Source organism: Amborella trichopoda, chromosome 5 (genome assembly GCF_054954075.1).
Source record: "Amborella trichopoda isolate Santa Cruz 75 chromosome 5, AtrichopodaSantaCruz75HAP2 v2.0, whole genome shotgun sequence".
NCBI lineage: Eukaryota > Viridiplantae > Streptophyta > Magnoliopsida > Amborellales > Amborellaceae > Amborella > Amborella trichopoda.
In genome coordinates, this window is record NC_142340.1 from 37,837,461 (window position 1) to 37,862,389 (window position 24,929).

Below are 24,929 nucleotides of genomic sequence, written 5' to 3' on the forward strand. Positions count from 1 at the left end.
TGGTATTTTTCACAAGCATCAGATAGAAAATAGAACGATTGTTTAATATAATTTTCACATAAACTAGATGGACCTTACAAGATATGGAGTTTTCTTAAAACATATCCATTGACCAAGGTTTTTCAACATAAATGGTCCAAGTCAATTTCAAAATACATGCTTAATCTTTTAATTTAATTATTTATCAAGTCATGTTTTAGTCACAAAAAAGGAATCATATAATCCATCTATGATTTTGTCCAAAACAAAAGCACGACTAAAATGTTATCAAAACCTGAAAATATCCGAACTGCATATTTTCTTGGCAATTTGGAGAGCTTAAAATGAAATCCTCATCTCATGCGACACATCATATCACCAGACATTACCAAGAGGACAAACGACAAAAATGCTTTTATCGGAGTATACAAGAATGGGTGCAACACTCCCTCTGTGCTGTGCATTTTTCAATGAGCCGTACCTATCTCTTGTGTTTGATACCTGGCCATAGACCTCGATCAAGATCACTAAAACCACATCCCTTGTGTTTGCTACCTTAAGTGGCTTGCACAAGTATAAGAAGGCACATGTATTAAAGGGTATCAAACTGGCTCTTTCAAAATTGTAGCATCTAGTAATTAATCTCCTTCTCTCCATACATAAAACATTAACCAGCCAAGATGCAATCAAAGAAGTATAAAGGTCAGGTTGACCCAAAAAGGCTATAAGTTGTTGAATCCTCTTTCCCTATATGACCTCACCAGTATTGCGGGATAGATTTCATACCTCAAACTTAGTGTGGTACTAGGCCTTTTTTGATCATTGCTTTTTCTTGTTGACGAATGTTTATAGTCCTAAAAGAGAACTTAAGTGATGGAGAATCACTTGGTCATCAATTGCACATGACAGGGAAGTGTCCAATTATTTGGCCCTTGGACTCTCCCTTACGCACATTATGAAGAAATACTCTTCTTGCATGCCATCATTCTAAAATGTCACTAATTTGATTTTGCCATTGATCGTAGGGTTTCTAAGCCACCACGTGTCTTTACAGATCCCTTCATTGCCAAAAATGAATAAAAAATCAATATGCCTTCTACAAGTATATCATGTAATTCTTCACTTTAAATTTTAGCAGTTTGTGGGCTGAACACCCCTCACATATGGCTTCATAATTCCTCAATCGTTCATGAACTCTCGCTGAAATTTATTATCATAAAGTACGCACATAACACAATAACATGCCTTAAAGTGAACCCTATATCTTTCCGATCAATTAGAATACAATTAGTGACTTCACATGTCCCACCTTTGGGATTTGCTGCAGAAAGAAAGTGAGCATCTTTTGATAAAAACACAATTTCTCTCAACTCAAAAAGAGTGTCTCTCACCAACTTTTTGAATCTGAAAATAGACTCATAAATGTAAATAATACTCAGTACAAGCCCCAATGCATACCATTTAGTGAGTCTATGAACTGGTAATTCTCACATCACAACACAATTCATTCAGCTGAAAAAAGTGACATTCACTTCCCAAAGATGAGACTGCGGAAATTCAAGATGACCCTTCTCTAATAAAATAATCTTTTCTCTTAATGCCTTTGAAGTTTCTCTCTGAATTTTTTTTTTGTTAAAATATAAACTCAAAGTGGCAATATAAAAACTCAGTGTAGGCAATCTTTTAAGAAGCGATATATAATCATGGCATTCATGTCAAAAAAACACGTTTTACTACAAAAAACAGCTTTTGAGTACTCTTCAATAAAACAACCATACCTTTCAAACCATAGGGTTTTCTTTATGAAATTATTTTTGTTTGAGCGTAGACTCAATTTGGGTGAACAGTAAGATTTTCCCCAAACAATAAAAATATTTACTTGGTGGAAAATTTATTTTACATAATATACCGTTTCTGGAATTATGGGGATCAGAACTGACACCCCTCAATGATGAGTCCATTACTCTCAATCCCCACATGGCCTCTTACTGAAAGTTTGCAAGGAGATACTACTCTTGAAAGCAAAAAATATAAATAGAGTATGCCTAAGAAAAATACCTCATGTTTTGGTTCATATTGCAGCTTCAAACCAATGCAAAAACGCTAATTTGTAGAGTGCCTCTCGGTGTTGTAAACATGCCAATAATTCTTTCGGGGGTTTATCAATTGACCACAAAGCCATTGGCTCTCAAGTTTCTCATTTAAACTCAACACAAAAACATCAAAAACAAATGGAATATGGCAACAAGAGATCCATCTCTGATAGCTATGAAAGAATGATTGTGTGATCTAGCACATTATATGTAGGTTAAAATTTTTCATTCTTTCTTTCCAATACCGGCTAGATCACTTACATATGTCCAAAAATACAACATTAATTTACAGAAATAAAATCTAATACAAGCTAGGATCTTCTCTTGCATACCATTACAATTCTATTCAATCATACAAAGCACAATGCATGAGGAATCAAGAAACATAGAGCTATTAGAATTAATGACTACCTTGCCTCAAGTTACCTCTAAGGATTTGTACTCTCCTCCACCGATTGCGGATGTGATCTAGGTGTTTCTTGAATTTTATAAAACATGGGAAGCTTTGCTAAAACATTGCTATGATGTATGAGAGCATGTGGAACGAAACAAGGGCTTCACCCTTGATCTACTATGTGGGGCGTGCCCACCTATGGGTCAACCAAACCTACGAGTGTTCCCCCTTGTTCTTTTAGTTTACTAACTCTTTTGTGATGGGAGAGAGAGAGATGAGAGTATAAAGGGAGAGGGTCGCATGCCACCTTTTGGAGAGACAGGGCTCAAGGCAATTGTATAGAGATGACCCCATTGAGAGATTATATAGAAGAGAGATTACTCCATTGGAAGTATGGTTATAATCAGAAACCAAACGATAAAAATTGTAGAAGATGTAATTTTGTGAAAAAGATACCAATGGGGGTATTAACCGATTTAAGAAACACATTGCCTGCAATAAAGGGAATGTTGCTTCGTGTAAAAAAGTTCCTAAAGGTATTTGAGATGAGATTTGACAATATTTGAATTTAGTAAAACTAGAAAGTAAGAAAATGAGCTTTGTTCTATGGAAATATCTTCTCCAGGTTCGTCTAGAAGTGGTGATCCGGGTTGGAATTATGGTCATAACCCGAATCCGAATGACAAAAAACGTATTAGGTGTAATTATTGTGGAAAAGATACTATTGCAGGTATTTATCGGTTCACGAAACACCTTACCGGCATTAAAGGGGATGTTGCGCCGTGTAAAAATGTTCTTGAGGCTACCATGAAGGAGATCATATAATATTTGAGTTCAAGGAAGCACAAAAGGAAAGGAAAAAGTGAAGAGGCACGAAGTTGAGCGGCCAAGACTCCTTGGGCCTCATCTGCACAAAGTAATAGGGAGGTAGAAGAAGAGGAAGAAGAGGCAGATTCAGAAGAAACAGAGGAGGACATGCGTTATGTTGAAGAGGAAGATGACTTTGATGATGATGGCCTCGAATCTGATTCATATGCTTAGGCTTGCTCTACTCCTGATGATGATGATGATGATGATGAAGATTGAAGAATGAAGACGCTTGACTCATGGTGTTGACCATTTAGTCTTAGACTGCATTTTTTTTTTCTTATTTTTTAGTTTCTAGTTTCTAGTATGTACTATCTAAGTTTGCTTGTATGGTTCTAGCATTGTATGGAAATATGGATTACGGACTATCAAAATTCTCCTCATTCATGGAAATATGGATTATGGATTATGTATTATATAGTTATACTGTTAGACTTAGACACGTAGACTACATAACTTTTTCTTTCTATTGGGTCGCTCAAATTCTGGGCGCCCACCTAGGTGCTGGGCAGCTTGGACCTCCCCGGCCGCCTAGCGTTTTTTGAAACACTAGGCCTAGTTTTTGAAGCCTGGGTTAGTCACGGCATCTTGAAACATGCCTCATCAGTCCTACCGGACCCTAGTCCTACTAGAGTCATTGTATCGCTAGTTATAGTTTTACATGCTCTCATAAGTCCTTGAAATGGCCACGAAACCTGAACATCTTTATCATCACTAGTCATAGTCTTGCTCATTGTTATCAGGTCTCTCCATGCATTATCTGTAAATTATTAATTTCCTAAACTTAATCTTAAAATTACATTTGTCAACATGTGTTCCCTTATACTGAAAAATTAAAACGAGCTAACAAGCTTAGCTTTTCTCAGGGTTAGAAAATGTCATTACAAATTTTGCTTTAATTCATACACTTATTTCTATTAGAATTAGAATTTCTTGGAGTAAGGCCTTTTATTATAAATAGGGGTCTGTGTAGAGAATCTAGAATAGAAATTATCATTTTGAAGCCTTGTTTCCTTGAATTTTTATCAACTCTACAGAGCTATTGAAGCTAGGCTTGTTAGCTTCTTTTCGTTTCGATATCAAATAGATTATTTGATTTTCTTCCCTAGAAAAATTTTCCTCCATCACTACCACCTCTTCGGAAATTTTTTTAGCATTTCTTAAAGCTTTGATACAGGCGTAGCTTCCATTTTGATTGATTAATAGATATAATTTCAGGGGATTATACAGAATGCTGAATAAACTTCCATGTGCTTCACCTTCCCTTTCTGTAGGTCAGCTGCGTACGGATGCTTTCAGGGGAGCGTGTCCTTACTGCTTCTCATGACGGTTGTGTAAAGATGTGGGATGTGCGAACTGATACTTGTGTGGCAACAGTAGGTCGTTCTTCAAGTGCAGTTCTTTGTATGGAGTATGATGATTCCACTGGGATACTGGCTGCAGCTGGGAGAGATGTGTATGTATATCCATAACTTAAGAAAATGGTTTATGTAACCTATTTAGTTGTTTTGTGTGGCCTTGACCAGTATATAAGGACCATTTGAAGACTTAAATCTGTTGGTAACATCAGGGTGGCGAACATTTGGGACATTAGGGCAGGAAGACAGATGCACAAGTTGCTGGGGCATACAAAATGGATCCGGTGATCATTCAGCACAACAACATTTCCTTCCATCTGAATTCCTGCTAATGACTCGGTGATTTTTTTGTTTCTTGAGCATCATATATGCACTCTTGATTTCAATTTTCTCTCAATATGCAGGTCAATAAGAATGGTTGGGGACACCGTAGTTACTGGTAGCGATGACTGGACTGCCAGACTCTGGTCTGTTTCTCGTGGAGCATGTGATGCTGTTCTAGCTTGCCATGCGGGCCCGATTTTATGTGTGGATTACTCATTTGCGGATAAAGGAATTATTACGGGTTGGAAACTCTCTCTCTTCAAGAAAATATTAATTTTTTTTACTGAATGAGTGTGTTAAAGTCCTATCCAATGGCAAATTCTGTTTGTGCTTAGAGTTGTTTAGCTGATGTATGCATCCTATTATCCTGCTTACTGTTCAGGTTCATTGGATGGACTACTACGATTTTGGGAACATGAAGAAGGTACATTCTCCTTCCTCCTGCCCCTGTGTTACTTGTCTTTGTTTTTCTGCAATAATACAATTTGACTTGTCTTTCACCTGGAAATCAATCCCATTGTTTTATACAAAAGAAAAATAAAATGCACATCTTTTACGTTCTCAATGCTTATGCATTAGCTTTCTTGAATCTCTACCAAGTTATAAGGATAAAAACTTAGCATTCTTTGAAAGATAAAAAAAATATCACTTGCATGATAAAATTTCTTGTCAATGCTCTCAACAAGTACATCCAGTGATGCCAAATATACGTTGGTGACCAGTTCATATATACTTAGGCAAATTTTATGGTTAAGTTTATTATATTTAGATAAGCATGATCAAATTTTTTGAAAGGTGGTTATGTACAACGAGTGTGGCGTATATATTCAAAAAAATTCTTTTAGTAGTTTTGACAGGTTTATTTACATGTTCCATAAACAATGCATATAGTATAAAAAATAAACCCTAGTACAATTTAAGGATGCATTTTAAGGATGCAGCCTTACTGCCATGAACATAAAACTTTATTCATAAAAGAAACAAACAATTACACATACATATGATTCAAGAACATAGGGAATCCTTTTACCAGAGGCAAAGATGCCTCAAGATCACATCTAGAGGTCTTGCCTACGCCCATACCGGATCACCAAACCAATGGCATACTGATCTTGTTGTCTGAATCCTCTTTGAGATGCGAAGTTCATATGACAAACCCTAATTACTGGGGTAGAGAGCATAACCAAGAAAGACAAGCACACCAAACAACTAGGGCTAGTGCCCCGTCTTACGTGACATGCTACAGTAGGCTCATCTAAGCTTGGAGTGGCACCTCCCATGAGTCTATTGGACTAGGCGTGCCACCATATGGGCTTCCATGTTGGTTACCTATGCCACTCTTGGTGGGGTGTCCCACCAATTTAGCTAGAGAGAGAGAGAGAGAGAGGGCTTGGGGGGTGGGGGGGGGGGTGGAGAAGAGATAAAATAGAGAGGCTAGATTTAGGGGATGGGATTTGAGGGTTGGATCCCCTATTTATAATGTTGCCAAGGCTTAGGCTATGCTTCTTAGTTAAGGATTCAATCTGGACCATTGATCGATGATGATCTGTGGGGTTAAGCGATGTTCTAATCTCATTCCGCCATTTCCTAAATCAACCATTATGATAGAGGGAAGAACTAGAACCGCTAACCCTTAGTTGTCCTCTTCTACTCCTAGTAGAATTAGGTTAATCCAATAATTTGAATTACACTAATCTCAATCTTCTAGAAGCTTTTCCAAACCTTGTAGAATTCTAATTGAAGATAATTCAATAACTTTAAAACTCCTTTCTCAAGTAAACTTTATTTATAAAATCAAGAATCTTGTTCATAACAAACTCTATCCAATCTAACCACCTTAGGTTGACTTAGTCAACCCTATCCTTTTAGAAGTGGAAAGTGAGTGTGGGCCCCATGGAACCCTTGGCCCCACATCCCTCACAAAGATGGGACCTCTATGTGTGGGCCCGTGTGCATAGGTCCCACAGGTCCAGCTAATTTTCCAACACCCTAAGTAATTTTTTAAATGCCTAGAAGTGATTTCAAAAAAATAATTGGAGTTTTTAATTTCCAAAAATATTTATTTTGAAAAATAATATGGCAGCAATGAAATATGTAATTGAGTTAGAAAAATTGCAAAGTTAGAAAAATTGCTCTATTGTTTCATAGTTTTTCTAAAACGTAAACAAACACATTTACAAGAGGATTGGATTCAACGTGCTAGGAACATGCGAATTGCTAAGGCACTCTATCTATGCTAGTACATGTGGCCAACTGATTATCTTCTCAACTAATCTAATAGATCCATGACGTAGTCAATGGTAGTGGATCAAGATTGGTCCATCAAAATTGGTCAATAAATAATAAGAACATGAGATTGGTGTGTGGATTATAGGTTCTTCCTAACGAAAAGTCATGTCCTCATAGATGTGCACATTATCTCAATAGTGCAGGCAATCCTCTCCTTTCGGTAACATGTATACATGCTATCCTCTTGAGTCACTTCCCATAATGTGGTTATCATGTGTATGTGCCATGTGGTTGTCGTGTTGATGATTTAGCCCTTACCCTCACTATCCACCAACTGCACAGATGAGAGCGGTCACCTCCTAGGTAAAACCACTCTAGGAATTTCTTCGACGGATTACCTTGCAATCCTTCTCCAGTTCTGGTTCAGGCCTAGCTAGTATTTTTAGACTCATTTTCTTGCCCTAGACCACCCCATTTCAGGTGGGTCAACCAAAAAAACAAGTATACCATTCTGGTTCTATGCAGAACACACTCTCATTAGAGTACATATCCACTATGTTCAAGAGGTTTTATGCGCTCTCTAAGCCTTTGAAAGCCACAAACCCCATCATTTTTAGGTTAATTTTGTTTTGAAAATTAGTCATCAGGTTTAGGTTTTAAATGAGCGGTTTACAAGTACAATGGTTTTAATGACTGATCGATAATAACAATTTAGAGAGATCCAATAATTTTAGGGCAGTGGAAGGAAAAAGAGTTTTGAGAAAGAATTTTGAAAGTCGCATTTGTCAATTTTCTTGTCTAGTAATATATAGCTTGTTAGCGAAGGTGGAGAGAGAGAGAGAGAGAGAGAGAGAGAGAGGGAGAGAGAGAGAGATGAAAAAAAAAGTGGGAGAGGAAAAGAGAGTCCAATAGGTCTCATGCTCCTCTCAAATCTCTTTTATATTAATAAAAGTTTCGAGAGAGAGAGGGAGAGAGATTGCGGAGATTTAGTTCCATTAGATCTCATGACCTTCTCTAAGATAGCCGAAGCTTGCGGAGATTTAGTTGCAATTCACTGGAAATCCATTGAGACTCTTCCCCTTGGTTCCATTTGCCTGCTCATTGATGTCCTGGATTCCAGTTCTATCCCTACCAACTTATGGCTCAAAGTGCAGTCTCTTTTCTTCCGCATCTATTTATCTTCGAGGGAAGCCTCACCCCCTTCCTCCTCCTTCTTCAACCATGCCCCCACACACACCCCCCCGGTTCTCAACCCCCAAATCCTCTTGCTTGGATTTGGATTCCCGTGATTCACAGGAAACGTAGTCTCAGGAGGTGCCATCAGCGGGGTGCGGCCAACCCTCGCCCTGGCCCGTCCATGATTCTTCCTGTCTCCGCTTCCAAGAAGCTCGTCTGGCAACCTCGAGCCCCGGCTGGCCCAGCTAAAGGCAAGAGCATGACCGGCGACCCGGTAGGTTAGTGTCCCTCTCAGGATCAGTGTCCCTCTCAGGGTCACTGTCCTTGCTGAAGCCATCCCCCTGGCCCAACTTCCCTCACAGCCCTTTCGGGTGCCCCAGATTCCTCCCCTGCTGCTTCCTTTTTTTGGCCTCCCCGACGATCCGGTAAAGAGCTCATTTCCGCTTTCGTCGAGGTCCCTTATTCAGGCCATTCCGGGGACCCTAGCCCAATTTCACCCATATTTCTTGAGCCTCCCCCTACTGTTCGCATGTGCCTCCCTACCGCTGCCTCTTTGGTGTCTGGTGATACGTGTCGACTGCATCTGCGGATCGACTCGCCACGTTGCCTGGGTTGTCTGCCACGCCACTTGCAATCACTCCTGCCATGTTGCCTGTGGAGCCTGCCCCCTCTGCTGTCGATCACCCTCTCGACACAGCTGGACAGCCAGCCGCCTTCCCACCAACCCCTTTGTCGGACCAATCGCCACCTGCCCCTCTTCTTTCTACCCCGATTGCTCCTGCCTTGTTGACGGCGAAGTCTACCACTGTGCTATCGATCACCTCCCGCCAGCTGATCAGCCAGCTGCCATCCCACCTACCGCCTTGACGGCCCACTTGCCACCTGTTGTCCTTCTCTCTGCCCTGCTGCCAGTTGGCCATCCCTCCCATGGGTTGGCTGCCACGCCACCCCCCCTATCCCCTTTGCATTTATTTCTCCCTCCTTTCCATCTTTCCTAAGTGCCTCAGCCCCCTCGAATTTTTCGTCTGCAGGTCAGGTCCCTGACCTCGAGCCTCCCTCGACCTCGTCGCCTCCCTCCCGGGTTGCCACGTGTCCTTATCCCATCATGCAGCCTTCGTCTGTCTTGTTCGGTCTTCCTCCTTCTACCTCTTCAGTTCCTCCTCCCCCTCCTTCACCTCCGTCAACTTTTTCTTCCCTCGCTTCCTCTCTTTCTCTGCCTCAACTCTGCAGCCCTTCCCCCTCTTCTAAGGGCCCCTCCGTGACTGATTCCCACTCTCCTTCCACTCCTGACCTATTGTCGTTCCCTTCTCCCCTCATGGATTCTTCCCCCCCCCCCATTGGGAACCAAACTATCCCCCCTTTGCTTACCCTTCTGTGGACTACCCCCCTGGTTATTCTCCCCACATTGTTAGGGTGCACAAGGTGCATTCCTCCCATTACTATTATGAGCCTTTTTGTCTGTCCCACTAATCCGTTGAGGTCTCCCATTACCTTTCCTACCTCCCCCCCACTGCCTTCCGTGCTACATCTCACGTTACCCACACTTCTCCTTCCATCTTCCCTGGTTTTTTTCCCCCTTCCTTCGTCCCTCCTCTCCATGAGCCTTCGTTCCTTCATCCTTCGTCTCCTATTTCTCCTTCCCCTCCCCCTCTTACCTCCTTTCCGCCCCCACTCTGTGTTTCTCCCACCCTCCTTTCTGATCTCTACCTGTCTTTCTCCCCTCCCTCTGCACCCCATCAGTAGGAGATGGACTTGTCCGAGGCTTCTGCCCAACTCATCTCTTCCCCCTCGTCTGTGGCTTTAGACGGGGATGGCCTTAACCCACCACTAAAGGATTCTTCTGCTCCCTTCTCTTCCCCCTCAGAAAACCCAGGGGTTGAGGGGGTCGACAGGGAAGGGTCCAACCGTGACTTAGAAAGGATGAAAGACATGTGCCGCGTGATGGGATTCCTGCATGATGGCCCAGAAGGTCCGGCTCATCGCTTCATACTCGCCGACCCCAAAGCTGCATGAAGGTGGGTTTCAAAGGAAAGAGGGAGCTTCTCAACCTCCTTTCCTCTTCAACGGTTCAAGGCCCCTCAACTTTTGAAGGGCTATCCCCCCCCCCCCCCACCCCCCCAGGCAGTCCTATGAGCCGTTCACCCAGAATTGCCTCCCTCCCCTCTCTTGCTTATTCTTCATGAAGTTAGTCTATTGGAACATCAGAGGTCTGGGTCAACCTTCGAAAAGAAAGGCCATTAAGGACCTCACTTCCAAACACTGTCCCACTATTCTAGCCTTAACCAAAAGCAAGTGCCTTGAGCCCTCCCTTCCCCAAGTTCATCAGGTTTGGGGTAGGAGACCATGTCAGTGGGTACCTGCGATAGGAGCTTTGGGGGTATCTGGGTTATTTGGGACCCAACCGACCATCTTTTGACATCGCATCTAGGGGACTTCTCAGTCACCATTCTGCTGTCTAGACTCTCGGACGGCCTTGCTTGGAAATTCTCGATCATCTATGGCCCCTGTAATTCGACATGTAGGCCACGTTTCTGGTCTGAATTGGATTATATCGCGGCTCTATCTCATCCTACCTGGTGCCTGGGTGGGGACTTTAACATTACCAGGTGGTCCCATGAACGGAACACCAGCAGTCGGGTTTCCCAGAGCATGTTGGACTTCTCTGATTTTATTTCTAAGACTAACCTCCTTGATATTCCTCTTCAAGGAAACAGATTCACCTGGTCCAGTCCCTCATCCCAACCCTCTCTATCCAAGTTGGGTAGATTTCTGCTCAATCCAGAATGGGAGGAAGAGTTCCCGGGCTCGCATGCGATGGCCTTGCCTAAGCTTGTCTCTGACCATTCCCCTATTCTCTTGTCAACCTTACCTCTCTATAGGGGACCTAAACCCTTCAGATTTGAACTGTCCTGGCTGGAGGAAAGGTCTCTTTCAACTTTGATCCCTACCTGGTGGAATTCTTTTCCTACCCAAATTAAAGGTAGAATTGGGTTTAGACTGCAATCGAAAATTCAACTTCTTAAAGCCTCACTCAAGTCCTGGAGATCGTCAGTTTCGGGAAACTATTCTCAGATAAATTCTGACCTTCTTAAGACCCTACAAGACCTAGACAACATTGAAGAATCACGCCTTCTATCTTCTTCTGAAGCTAAGCTCCGAACCCAAACCAAACTTAATTACTTGTCCACCTTGAAAAAAGAAGAGATCTACTGGTACCAAAGGTCAAGAGTTAACTGGCTCAAAACTGGGGCACAATAGCCACTTTTTCCATAGGATTGCCAACTGTCGCCGGAGGGACAATACAATCTCTAACATCAAAGTAAACGACCTTGTCTTAGACTAGCCGGAGGAGATTGAATCAACAATCTTAAATTTTTTCAAGAACGTATACTCAAGTCCCTCTGGTCCTAGACCAGCTATGGCTGACCAAGATTTTCTTACCTTCTCGGAAGAGCAAGCAACTTGGCTAGAACACCCATTTCTTGAAGACGAAATTCTTGAGGCTTTGGATGAACTAGCCAAAGACAAAGGTCCTGGGCTTGATGGATTTCCCGTGGCACCGTTTAAGATTTTTTGGGATACTTTTCGTGTGGATTTCTTAAATTTCTTTGCAGAGTTTTTCCAGCAGGGTATCCTCAACAAATCTATCAATCCCTAAGGTCCAAGGGGCTGAGGAAATTAAGGATTTTCGTCCCATAAGTTTGCTCATCTCCTCATATAAAATTCTATATAACGTCCTGGCCTCTAGACTTCAGGAGGTCCTCCCATCGGTCATCTCTCCCTTACAGTCGGCCTTTATAAAAAATAGGCAAGTCATTGATGGAGCCATGATCGCAAATGAATGCATCCATTTCAGGCATCAAACCAAAAAACCTGGTCTCATTTTCAAAATTGATTGGGAAAAAGCATACAACCATGTAAACTGGTCGATATTGGATGAGACAATGGCTCGAATGGCGTTCCGAGATAGATGGCATACTTGGATGAGAGGGTGTTATTCCCACCCTAATTTTTCAATCCTCATAAATGGGACTCCCAAAGGCTATTTTCCCTCATCGAGAGGCCTACGCCAAGAGAACCCTCTGTCCCCTTTCTCTTCGCTATCTCGGCTGAGGTTTTCAGCCGCTCACTAGATCGTCTCCACCAAGCTGACCTTCTTTTCGGCTTCAAGTCTTCTAGTCGAGGGCCCACTGTGTCACGTCTGCAATACACAGATGACACCCTGGTCTTTTTAAATGCCTCCTCTTTCGAAGTCGAAATCCTCAGAATCTGCCTTAAATGCTTCCAATTTGTCACTGGGTTCAAGGTTAATATGGAGAATTCGAAAATTTTGGGTATAGCTATCACAACCTCCCAAACCAGGGAGCTCATCCCAAACTGGGCATGTCAAGTGGAAGACCTCCCTACTTCCTACTTGGGTCTTCCCTTTGGTCTCGGAAAACCCAAAAAGAGACTTTTGTCCAAAGTGTTAGATAAAGTCGGCAGAAGGTTGGCTGGTTGGAAAGAGAGATACTTGTCACAAGCAAGAAGAACCACCCTTATCAAGGCTACTTTGGCCAATGCACCTGTATACATGATGTCCCTCTTTCAAATACCGGTCTCTGTGGTAAAATGTCTTGACCAGCTCATGAGGAACTTTCTTTGGTCAGGACAGGCAAAAAAATCAAATTCCACCTTTTCTCTTGGGAAAAGGTACGCCTCCCTAAACACCAGTGCAGGCTGGGGATTAGAAACTTAAGAAAACAAAATCTTGCCCTCTTAGGGAAATGGTGGTGGCACTTGGCCACCCAACCTGACTGACTTTGGGCCCAGGTGTTGCGACACAAGTATAATATTCCAAACCACTCTTTGATCCCAGAGAAAAAACCTTGGTCTAATGCGTCAGGGGTATGGAGGTCCTTTACTACCACCCTTGAACTTTTCAGGAAGTTTATCAGATTCTACCTAAGAGAAGGAAGTAAAGTGCGATTCTGGACTGACCTATGGATAGGCCATGCCCCTTTGAGGGACTCCTATCCCTCTCTGTTTTCTATTACTTTGAATAGAGGCTACAATACGTGAGGAGTTAAGAATGGATGGAGGAAGAAGAGTTTGGCACATCCAACTTTTAGAAGGAATCTTTCTAAGGGCGAATATAATGAATTCCTTTCTCTCCTCACAACGCTCCACAACACTTTTATTCCCATCTTTGGTAGAGATAAACTGGTATGGTTCCCTACTCCTAAAGGGGAGTTCACAATCGCTTCTTTTTATAAAAAGCTAATCCAACCACCTACCTTCCCCGTCAACCGAACTTCAATTCTATCACAGGTCTGGCAGTCTATCTCACCCCCCAAAGGTGCAAACTTTTAACTGGATTGCAGGTTCTAACAAGGCTCTTATTATGGATCAACTTCAAAAGAAAGGAATCCCTATTCCCAATAGGTGCATCATGTGCTGAGTGAAGAGGAATTGAACAACCACCTGTTCCTACATTGTAACGCGGCCCATGATCGATGGTGCCTAGTGTTGCAACTATTTGGGGTCCTTTGGGTAATACCTCCAACCTTTAAAGACCTTATCGCCCTGAACTTGCAATCACACTGGCCGAAGGCAGGCAGGATCTTATGGAAAGCCACGGTGGCAGCAACAATTTGGACTATCTGGAAAGAAAGAAATGCTAGAATATTTCGAGGACGGGTCTGTCTAGCCCCCTTTCTCTTCCATAAGGTTTCGTCCTTAGTAACCTTTTGGGCTTCAAACCGCCATTTTTTCAAGGGTATCCCTACAAACTCCTTTATACCGAAATGGGAGCATAGCCTGCTTCACAAACCAAAGAAAAATAAAGTTTCAAAGACCTGGGAACCTCCACCCCAAGGAGCAATCCAATTAAATTTTGACGGTTGCTCTTTGGGAAACCCAGGCTATGCAATGGCAGGTGGAATTTTCAGGGATCACCACCAAAATGTATTATTTAGCTTCTATGAATATCTCGGCATCCAGGACTCTCAGTTCGCCGAATCAATGGCTTTACTCAAAGGCATACAAAACTTTAACCGTTCTTGGGGACAGTTACTGTTAGTGGAGGGAGACGCTAGAAACATTATTGCTTGGGCTTCAAGGAAAGCTACTCCCCCCTGGTATCTTGTGTCTATTTATTACGAGATTCAGCATCTTTGTAGGAATACGCCCGTCTTATGGAAGCATATCTCGAGGACGTCGAACGAGTTCGCGGATCTGATGGCCAAGGACGCAGCCAAGGCCCATGTTGAAGAATGGGCCCTATCAGCTTCAGGTGGCTACAGAGCACATGCTTCCTTTTGGGGCGGGGTTTTTTTGTGTCAGCTACTCTCTTTATTTTTTTTGTACATTTGCAGTACACTGTGTAAGGGGATAATTTTATAACCCATTTTGTATAGGGTCTGATGACCTATTCTTTTTTACCAAGAGTTCCGTTTACTTAAGGTGCTCTTGATTTACTTTTACCTCATTGTATTTATCCTTTCGATCAATACAAAAGTTTAACAGTTACCAAAAAAAAGAAAAAGTTTAGAGAAATGAGAATACTGCCCATACAAACTGGAAATAGGACATTAGGTCCCATTAACTTAAATAAAAGAGAAATAAAGATAAAAATGAATTTTTAATACAATCCCTCAAGCTGGAGCATAAATGTCACCCTTGCATAGCATGGAATATTTTTTTGGGATATACTACTGCCAAGGGCTTTGTTGAAGGTGTCATCTAATCCTTAGATTTCACATACAAAGTAGATGCCTGCTTATTAGTGACCTTCTCTCGAATAAAGTGACTAGTAAGATACATTTAGTTCCCTTATGTTACATTGAATGCCAGGTTGTATAAGTTGCAGCTTTATTTCATTATACATCTTCATGGCTCAGCAATAGTGAAATCCCACCTCTTGTATCAAGTGTCTTCAGCCACGTTAATTCACATGTATATGTTATTGCTCTATATTCAGATTCTGCACTAGATCAAGCGACAATATTTTGTTTTTTACTTCTCCATGTAACCAGATTTCGACTAATAGACATGTTAGACCACTTGTTAGATGGAGAGCCTGCCCAATCAGCATCTGAGTAACTCTCTTGATCAAATGATTATATGACTTATTAACCGAACCTCTACCTGAAACTCCCTCCAGATACCTCAAAATTCTACGGACAGCCCTAGTGAGGAATCGTTGGAGAACGCATATTACTATAGTTGTTGCAAAAGCAATATCATGCCCAGTGATGGTCAGATAAATCAGCCTGCCTACCAGTCTTTTGTGCCTTTCTGAATCCTCAAATGACTCCCCCTTATTAGCTAATGATTTTGCATTTGAATCCCAAGGAGTATCAACTAATTTGGCACCTAACATTCCAATCTTTGTCAGCCAATCAGTCAGGTACTTTTGTTTGTGAGACAAGCTAATGCCTTGCTCTGATCTAGCTAACTTCAATACCTAGAAAATACCTTAGCTGGCCCAATCCTTTGTCTGAACATATTGTTTTAGGTGTGTCTTTCAATGAACGATTCCTCCTTGATCATTGCCTGTAATGACAATATCATCAACATATACAACTAAGAGACTTTTCTTGGAGTTCCTTTTCCAAATAAACATTGGATGCATGGCTATGTCGAAATCCATGTGCCACAACACTTTCACTAAATTTCTCAAAGCATGCACAAGGGGATTACTGGAAACTGTAAATGGCTTCATTCAAGTTGCATACCTTATTTGACTTTCCCTATGCAACAAACCCATGTGGTTTATATACACTTCCTATTGTAAATCACCATGAAGGCATTCTTCACATCACGCTGCCACACTAGCCAGCTCTTGTTTACTACCACAAATATAACTACTTGAACTGAATTAAGTTTAGCATTACGCATAAAAGTTTCAAAGTAATCAATATGTCAAAGGTTTAGGTACATCTTTTGGTAACCAACCTGGCTTTTAATTTCTCGACGGTGCCATCAAGCTGATATTGTGCTACATGAGCCCAACAACGCCCAATATGTCTTTTTCTAGCATGTGTTCCTACATATCATTCAACTTGAGTGCAGCCATTCGCTCTTCCATGGCATTCTTCTAGCCAGTATGAGAAAGCTCTTCTGGACAAGACTTTGGGATGGAACTAGATGAAAGAGATAAAGTTTGATAGTTTGGAAACAAATTGCAAAGGCAACTAAATGAGAATTGGGATGTTAAGTACAAGATCTTATACCTTTATGATCGACGATGCATACATCATCATCAATAGACAAATAATGCGTGCTAGAAGCAAGTAGTGGCTAGGGGAAGATGATCATTGGGTGGTTGGCTGAGTCGATGGAAGGTATCCATCATGCACTTGTGGACTTGCCTTCTTGTACAAACTTTTACGGGCTGCCTTAAGAAACGTCATGACATGAAGAAGTAATAGGTTTAGCAGGTCTAGGTTACTGAGGCGAATAAGTATCAATAGAAATAGGAAGAGTAATAGTTTACGGGCCGCCCAGGGCCTACGCCCTGTCTAGGTGTGGAAAGATGGGTTTTAGGTTCATTTGAAACTTAAACCCACAAGAACCCATTTTAGAGAGAAAGAAACTTCAAGAAAACTAAATTTTGTGATTTTCATTGAATCGAAGTGTTTCTCAAAGTTGCGAAAAACGGATCCAAACATCACCTAGGTAGATTTGATTTAGTTTTGGAGTTTTATAATCCTATTAGACGGTATTTTTTATTATTTTAGCACTAGAAAACATCTCAGAGGTGAGAGTTTGGAGTTCGAGCATTCAAAGTAAGTACAAAACTTTAGTTTTTAGATTGCTTGTTTTATTTTGAGATGCTTCTTTAGAATCTAGTCAAAGTGGAGATTCGGGTTGGAAATATGGATATAACTCGAATCCAAATGACAAAAATTGCACTAGATGCAATTTGTGTGAAAAAGATACAAACTGGGGCATAAACCAGTTTAAGAAACATCTTGTCGGTATTAAGGGGGATGTTGCCCCTTATAAAAATGTTTCTGAAGCTAGTAGAAAGGAGATTAAGCAATATATGAATTATGTAAAACAAAAACAAGAACAAAATCCTTGTCATTTGAATAGATCTATTTCTGCAACTTCTAGAAGAAGTGATCTGGGTTGGAAGTATGGTTGTAACCCAAAACCAAACGACAAAAATTGTATAAGGTGTAATTTTTGTGAACAAGATACCAATGGCGGTATTAACCGATTCAAGAAACACCTTGTTAGTATTAAAGGGAATGTTGCTTCTTGTAAAAAAGTTCCTGAAGGTATTCGGGATGTGGTTAAACAACTTCTGAATTTAAAAGAACCAGAAAATGATGAAATCGATGAAAATGAGCCTTGTTCTATGGAACTATCTTCTCCAGGTTCTTTTAGAAGTGGTGATCCGGGTTGGAAGTATGGCTATAACCCGTATCCGAATGACAAAAATCGTATTAAATGTAATTATTATGGAAAGGATACTAATGGGGGCATTTACCGATTTAAAAAATACCTTGTCGGTATTATGGGGGATGTTGCCCCGTGTAAAAATGTTCTTGTGGCTACCAAGGAGGAAATTATACAATATTTGAATTCAGGGAAGCACAAAAAGAAAGAAAATGGTAGAGCAGCCAAGACTCTTAGGGCCTCATCTGCACATACTAGTAAGAGGAAGGTAGAAGAAGAGGGGAAGGAAGAGGCAGATTCAGAAGAAACAGAGGAGGATGGACGTTATATTGAAGAGGGAGATCACTCTAATGATGATGGCCTCGAATCGGATCCATATGATGAGGCTTACCCTATTCCTTTTGATGATGATGATGATGACTGAAGACTCCTGCCTCGTGGTGTTGAGTGTTGACTACTGTGTTTAGTGTTGACTTTTGTGTCTAGACTGTATATTTTCTTTATTTCTGTATATTTTCTTTTTCCTATTTTCTAGGTTATAATTCTACTATTGGACTTTTGTGTGTACAGTCTACAGTGTATTGAACTATCAGTGTATGCTTGTATGGTTTTATAGTTTGCTATTTTAGCATTGTATGAAAATAGGGATTATGGTCTTGTGAATTATCAAAATTCTAATGGATTATGGTCTTATGGATTATCAAAATTCTTAGGGATTAATAAAACATGGATTAATAAAAGAAAATTCTTATTTTGATGCAATTTTTGTCATTTGGATTATCAAAATTATCAGATTTGTTTTTCCACTGGGCCACCCAAGTTCTAGCCGTTGGGGGGGCCTGGACCCCCATGGTCGCCTGGGTGCCGCACAACACTTTTTGAAACACTTCCTAGTCCTCAATAGGTGTCATATGTAGAAAGGCCACTGAATCATCTGGATTAGTGTGCAAATTCTGTAGATAGTTGGCATGTGACCTTTTCTTCAAATAGAATCTAAAAGACAATGAGGAGGCAAAAGACGTCATAGAACCATTGCATCATCCCTCAAAAGGGGTTGTGAGAAGCTGATATGGATTGGGCCATAGTTAGCATCAATGTTTGAAAAAAACGGATAGGTTGCCCAAATAGCCAAAACGAAAACCGGTCCCGATCGGTGAATCGGCCAGATACGACATTAAAAAAAAACCCAAAAAATACTAAAAATCCTTAGGAATATTGCTTTTGAGTTTCCAAAGAAAAATGGGGGTAGTGCATCATGTACGTTCATTATTTTGCCAAAATACGTTAATATTGAGATGTTTTTCTACCTAAATGTTTGTTGACTATTACACCTCACGAAAAAAGGTGCATAAAATCATCTTGGATATGAATATATGGTCCAAAAAGGGGCATATATTTATAAAAACACATCCTTGCCAAGGGAGTGGTTTTCATGTATGAAATTTATGCATTTTTTGGAAATGATATTGCAATTTTCAAAATATAATTATACTTTACAATTTTGGAAGATATAACAATATGTCAATAACATGTTTATTTATTATTTAATTTATAACAATAACAATTTAATGTGTCTATCAGTTATAAATATATTTGTAACTTATAACCCATTTGAGGGACAATGGAATCTAGGGACTTAAATTTTTTTAAAGAAAATAGTCTATTAAGTTAGAAAGAAAGATGACTCACTTAAATTTTTTTAAAGAGAATAGTCGATTAAGTTAGAATGAAAGATGACCTAATACACCCGTGTTTTTGGTGCTGGACTATTGCTATGTAGTTGCTGAGATACATATTTTACGAATTATTATGAGAAATTCGTAGACATTATTAAACAGAGAGAGATGGGTATTTTACAAATCATTATGAGGAAGTGGTGGACATTATTAAATGGAGAGAGAGAGAGAGAGAGAGATAGGCTTTATAAGGGGTATTATTGTGTATTTATATATGAATGAGAGAGGCATAAGCTATGGTCATGTCTCTTTTTAATTAGCATTTGAAGACCTATGGTAGAAATCTATGTTATTTATTCAATCTGCTTTTAGTTGTTGCTATTTTTCCATTATCACAGTTCTTTTAGTTTTTGTTTGTTATTATTATGGGAAATCAGATATCATTGTTTTTCCCCCTGTTATTCTAATTGTTTTAGCAACAATTAAAGCAAATATTTTTTCTCTCTTTAATTAACGTGGAGAGGGAAGACCTTTTGTCATTTGCGAGGGAAGACCTTTTGTTATTTGTCCCACATCAGCAACATTTCAAGATTTCCCACGGGAGCAAGTCTATAAAAGTGGCTCATGCATGCAACTTGTAAAACACACAAGTTTGAGGCTGACGTGGCATAGGGGTAAGCCACTCAGCCACCTCTCTTTTAAATAAAAAAAATCAAATATTTTAAATGAAAAATAAAAGATAAATAGAAAAGTAAATAAAAAGAGAGAACTGGTTACGTCTCCCGGATCTCTAAGAGAACCAGTTGGTTCTGTCAAAGAACTGGTAAGAATCGGCCAATTCCCTGTTTTTACTTGACTCCGGATCAGTCTGGCCGATTCCCGATCCGGATCGGCCGATTACGATCGGAATCATCAATTTTTAAATGTTGGTTAGCATCGTATATTTGCTGCGAATGGAACCTAAATGGTAATAAAGCACAAGATCTCATAGAACAATTGCATCATCACTTAAAGAGGCCACAAAATCAGCGGGTTTAGGTCATAGAATCTGTAGACAGTTAGCATACTACCTTTGATTCAAATGAAATCTAAAATACAATGTAAATAACACTTTATCGAACTATTGTATCATCCCTCAAAGGGGTTGCGACATGCTGATATGGTGCCCTAACAGCAAAGGTATCTAGTTGGTAAATATTTCTATGACCTGCCTGAACAATAGTGCAGCTGCTACTGTAGAATATGGGAATACTCACACCATTGTAAGATCAAGATTTGAGATGGTTAACAAGTTTGGTCAAAAGCTCTAATTATGGAAAATCAAAGTATCCGGATCCTCAATAGGTTTGTCATGTATGAAGAGGCCATAGAATCAGTCCCAAGTTCGTTCTTACTGTGCGGGACTGCGACTAACATCTAGTCCTACTTGAAGCAATTCGTCTTTGCCTAGATTTGCCCATCCATAATACAAAGCCTCTTTCAGCAATGGTTCTTTCCCCCATTCCGTCTTTCTGTGGATTCTTGCAATTTTTGCAATACTATGATCCATATGGCATAAATGGAATGGGAGGGTACTTCACAATAAATTCCCCAAACACTCTTCTTATCAAAGTCAGAAGTCTGGCAATGGACCGTTGCCAGGAAGGAGTTATGGGGTATCGTCTATGTAAAGCTACAAACACTGATACAACATTTCCTGGAACCCAATCAGCTAGGGAAGTGATATTCTAAATGGATCCCACCACCAGTCAGGATCATAAATTAAACTTGACGGAAGCTCACGGGGAAATCTTGATTGCATTGGAGTTGCTGTAACTTTTTGAGAGCATGTGAGGTAGTCCAGCAGCGCACAACAAATTTTGGGACTGGCATTAAGGTCTTTGTAGTTTTGGCATTAACCTTTTGACCCTGGTTGGCACTTTCATGTTGTTGATAGGGACTTAACCAAGGCCGTATCTTTTTCTAGTGATGGAATTTCTGTCCACCGCTTTTTCTTGGAAATTTTTCCGAATTTTAAATAGAATTCCAAATTCAGTGTTTCTTTTGAGCACTATTGGAGAGAAACCCATGAGCATCCCGGCTTTTTGGCTTGAGAAGAATCGGTGGTTACCACAATGAAAACATTGGTGGTTACCTGACTTGCTTGATCTAATACCTTCTTCCCCCCATTTTGTTTCGTTTGTTTTAATCACATTAGCATCTCTCCAAGTGGGAGAAGTCACGTCATAATTATGTAACTTATCCATACTCGTGCAGCAATTTTGTTCATCAATTTTTGCAATTAAGGATTGTAGTAAAGAACCAAACAAAGAAGTGATTGATTGCCGAAGGGGGTATCAAGTTCCAAATTAACTTCCAAGAGTTTGAGAATTTAAATTTTAAATTTCCATGAGGCCTAGACTGCATTTTGTTATGCTTGTGATAAAAATCCATCTTATTATGATATTATTTCAACACTAACTCAAGTATTGGCTAACAATAATTCCAGCTTTTGTTACTCAATTAGATGATAAGGAACACCTGGAAATTAGCAGTTTTCCCTCTAGAGAGGATTTGTGGTTCAATCTTTTCTGACTTGTGATTTATTTGCAGGTGGAATAAGATGTGTGAAGAATGTGACTGTTCATTCATCGTCAATTCTATCTATCAACACTGGGGAAAATTGGCTAGCTATTGGTGCCGCTGATAATTCTATGTCTCTCTTCCATCGGCCCCAAGAAAGACTTGGTAGCTTCTCTGGTGTAGGATCAAAGATGGCAGGATGGCAGTTGTATAGAACTCCACAACGAACTGTGGCTATGGTATCTTCTTTTTCATTTCTATACTGGATTTGGTTTGCTTTTTTCACTGTTCTTTCAAAGAGAGAGAGAGAGAGAGAGAACAGGAGAGGGGACTACTAATAGGTTCACATCAACATGAGATCTTACATATGTATAGCCATATCTTTAGAGATGTTTTGTTCTAGTTCTCAAAATTGATGGATTATATGAACTAGTCCCAGATTATCCTGAACTTCATGTGATTTTTCATTGTAGTGATTGTTGATAAAAATGATTGCCTCATGATTGTCTTCCTCCCCCTCAAATTGTCAACCACTTCCTTGAATTGGTTGACAAATTAAGGTGATGCTACACAAATTAAGGCGATGCTACACTAAGGTTTCATTCTAGGATGGGTATTCTCGCAAAGAGGGTTGTGCAGTTAGATTTGCCTGCAATCATGCGTCATAAATTGTGGAGAAGATCTACTACTGTTGGTTGGTCCTATTTCTAAATGACAACCTTAAACAATCAAGAGGCATACGTGCAGTTGTGGTTCTAGAAATCCTTATTATGACCTAGAAATCCATTTTTTCACAACCCAGTTATAAAATATTTTTCTCCCAAAGAAGTGCAGATCAAGCAGATCCCTAAAACTCTTCGGAATTTTGAAATTGGATGGTTTAGGTAATGTGTTACAAGATATACTATTTTTAAGATAACTTTTTTTCTTTTTAACATATCTATACATCTTGAAGTCGAGATGATCTATTGCAGAGTTTTTCAACGTCAGAATAACCTTTTCAGGTGGATTTTAATATGTATTTTACCTTACAAAATGTTGCAACCTTATACTATAGAAGGTGCACATAAAAGTCTAGTAGAAAAGAGTGTTGGAAGTTGGACGACAGTCCAATTGATCATCTTGACCCCAAGATATGTATAATATAAAGAAAAAGAGTTTATCTTGTAGCAATTTATCTAGACTGTCTAGTTTTAGAATTTTAAAGTGCCAATAAAATATGTTTAATCTGCACCAGTTTTGAAATTTTAAATTTCATAATTAAGTTTGAACGTGAATTTTCGAGCCATCGTAATGGTTTCGAGACTGGAACATCTCTTGACGAAGTTTAGAGGTCCACGTTGTATAGTATAAGGTGGGCATATATTTTCTATTGTATGATCAATATATAACGTCCCCAAAACATGTGACGCAATGCATTATGGTGGTTTAAAATTTGTGCTTTGGCAATAAAAATGTTAACAATTTTTTTTGGGGACGGTTTGAGATGGATGAATTTGTACCTAGGCGCATCAAAATATGTGATTTGATTTGTTTTTTCGGCATGTGTAATTTTCAGGTAAGATGTGTATCTTCAGACCTAGACCACAAGAGGATTTGTAGTGGAGCTCGTAATGGACTTCTTCGGCTTTGGGAGGCTACCATTAATATTTAGCTCAAGATATTCATGCACAACTGTGAAGAGAGAGAAGGGGGTGACTAGTGCTGGATAAGTTTACCATTTATTTACGTGGCTGTGTTATCTCATTGTGCATTTAAGGAAAATATCCTATAAAAGTCTTTTTTGACTTTAATGGAAACTCGGACGTCGTTCACTCCATTACACCACTTTTTTCTACTCCATTGATGACTATATATATATACAACTGTGCATGTACGATTATTAAGGGATACAATTTGATCCTAATCACCTGATTTCATTGAGAAAGATTATTATTTTTAGGCCAAGAGGTTAAAGGTGAGATATATGTTTATTTGTACGACTTAAACGTCCTATATTTATCAAAAAAGTGATTGGATTGTGCTACGTTTTTTTGTTAATTGTTTTGACTAATTGAATCATTAATGTTCGGCGAATCGTTTTTTAATAAAAAGAAAAATATCTCCATCTACAAATTCTAAAGGAGATCATTCTTGACATTTTAAATCGGGTGCATGTGAGTGTCATTGATTAGACAATTCCAAAAAAAAAAAAAAATTGCAACTTCGTGACAAGGGTGGCAAATAGCCGGGCTTGGGTTGGGCTAGAAATAGATAAAGCAAAAGTAAAAGGAAAAAATTAAAAAAGAAGGCCCGGCCAGCATTGGCCCAGCCTTTGGGCCACAATTTGGGGCTCAGGCTTTAGGTTTAAGGGTCGGGCCGCCTTTCATGACAGACTCCAAGCTATCTAATTTAACATCTAATAAGTAGAATTGATGGTCATGTTCTTGTAATAAAGATAATTGGTCTCATGGTATACGATTTTTGTTCAAAATAATAAAGATAACTGGTCTCATGGTATACAATCCTTGGTTCAAAAGGCTGTGACATGGATATTAATGTAAGAGTTGTGTTTAATGTGTTAAGGGGTTAACGATTTTGGCAGAAAATGCTAAGTATTGCACCAAAAAATGGCCAGTAATTGCTAGATGTTATCTTTGGACAAGGTTTTTATGAGGTCCTAGCCTCACCTATTTAAATAAATCCTCCTCTCCAAAAAGCCATTTTAAAGATGGCTTTGGGATGTAAAATTCTAAACCATGATGAGTATGAATTAAAAAATAATTTTAAAAAAAATGAAAATGAGATTTTAAATATAATTTTAACGCCTTTAATTAAGAATCTAAGCGGGTTGCCATTGACATCCATCTACAATATGGGTGTTAAGTGCGTCAGGGGAGGC

General features: G+C 39.8%; 1 protein-coding gene across 2 annotated transcripts in view; it reads left to right on the forward strand.

Moving 5' to 3' along the window:
- The window catches only part of SCD1 (stomatal cytokinesis defective / SCD1 protein (SCD1)), a 104,287-nt gene extending 80,213 nt beyond the window's left edge, over window positions 1-24,074 (forward strand). For both annotated transcript variants that reach the window (XR_016055400.1, XM_006837710.4), the window contains 6 exons: window positions 4,608-4,789; window positions 4,904-4,975; window positions 5,096-5,256; window positions 5,398-5,439; window positions 22,079-22,287; window positions 23,607-24,074. Coding sequence is in view for 1 of the 2 variants with exons in the window: in XM_006837710.4 (XP_006837773.2) it covers window positions 4,608-4,789; window positions 4,904-4,975; window positions 5,096-5,256; window positions 5,398-5,439; window positions 22,079-22,287; window positions 23,607-23,702 (762 nt within the window). In the remaining variant the exon portion in view is untranslated. The remainder of the gene's footprint in view (window positions 1-4,607; window positions 4,790-4,903; window positions 4,976-5,095; window positions 5,257-5,397; window positions 5,440-22,078; window positions 22,288-23,606) is intronic.
- Window positions 24,075-24,929: the final 855 nt, after the last annotated feature.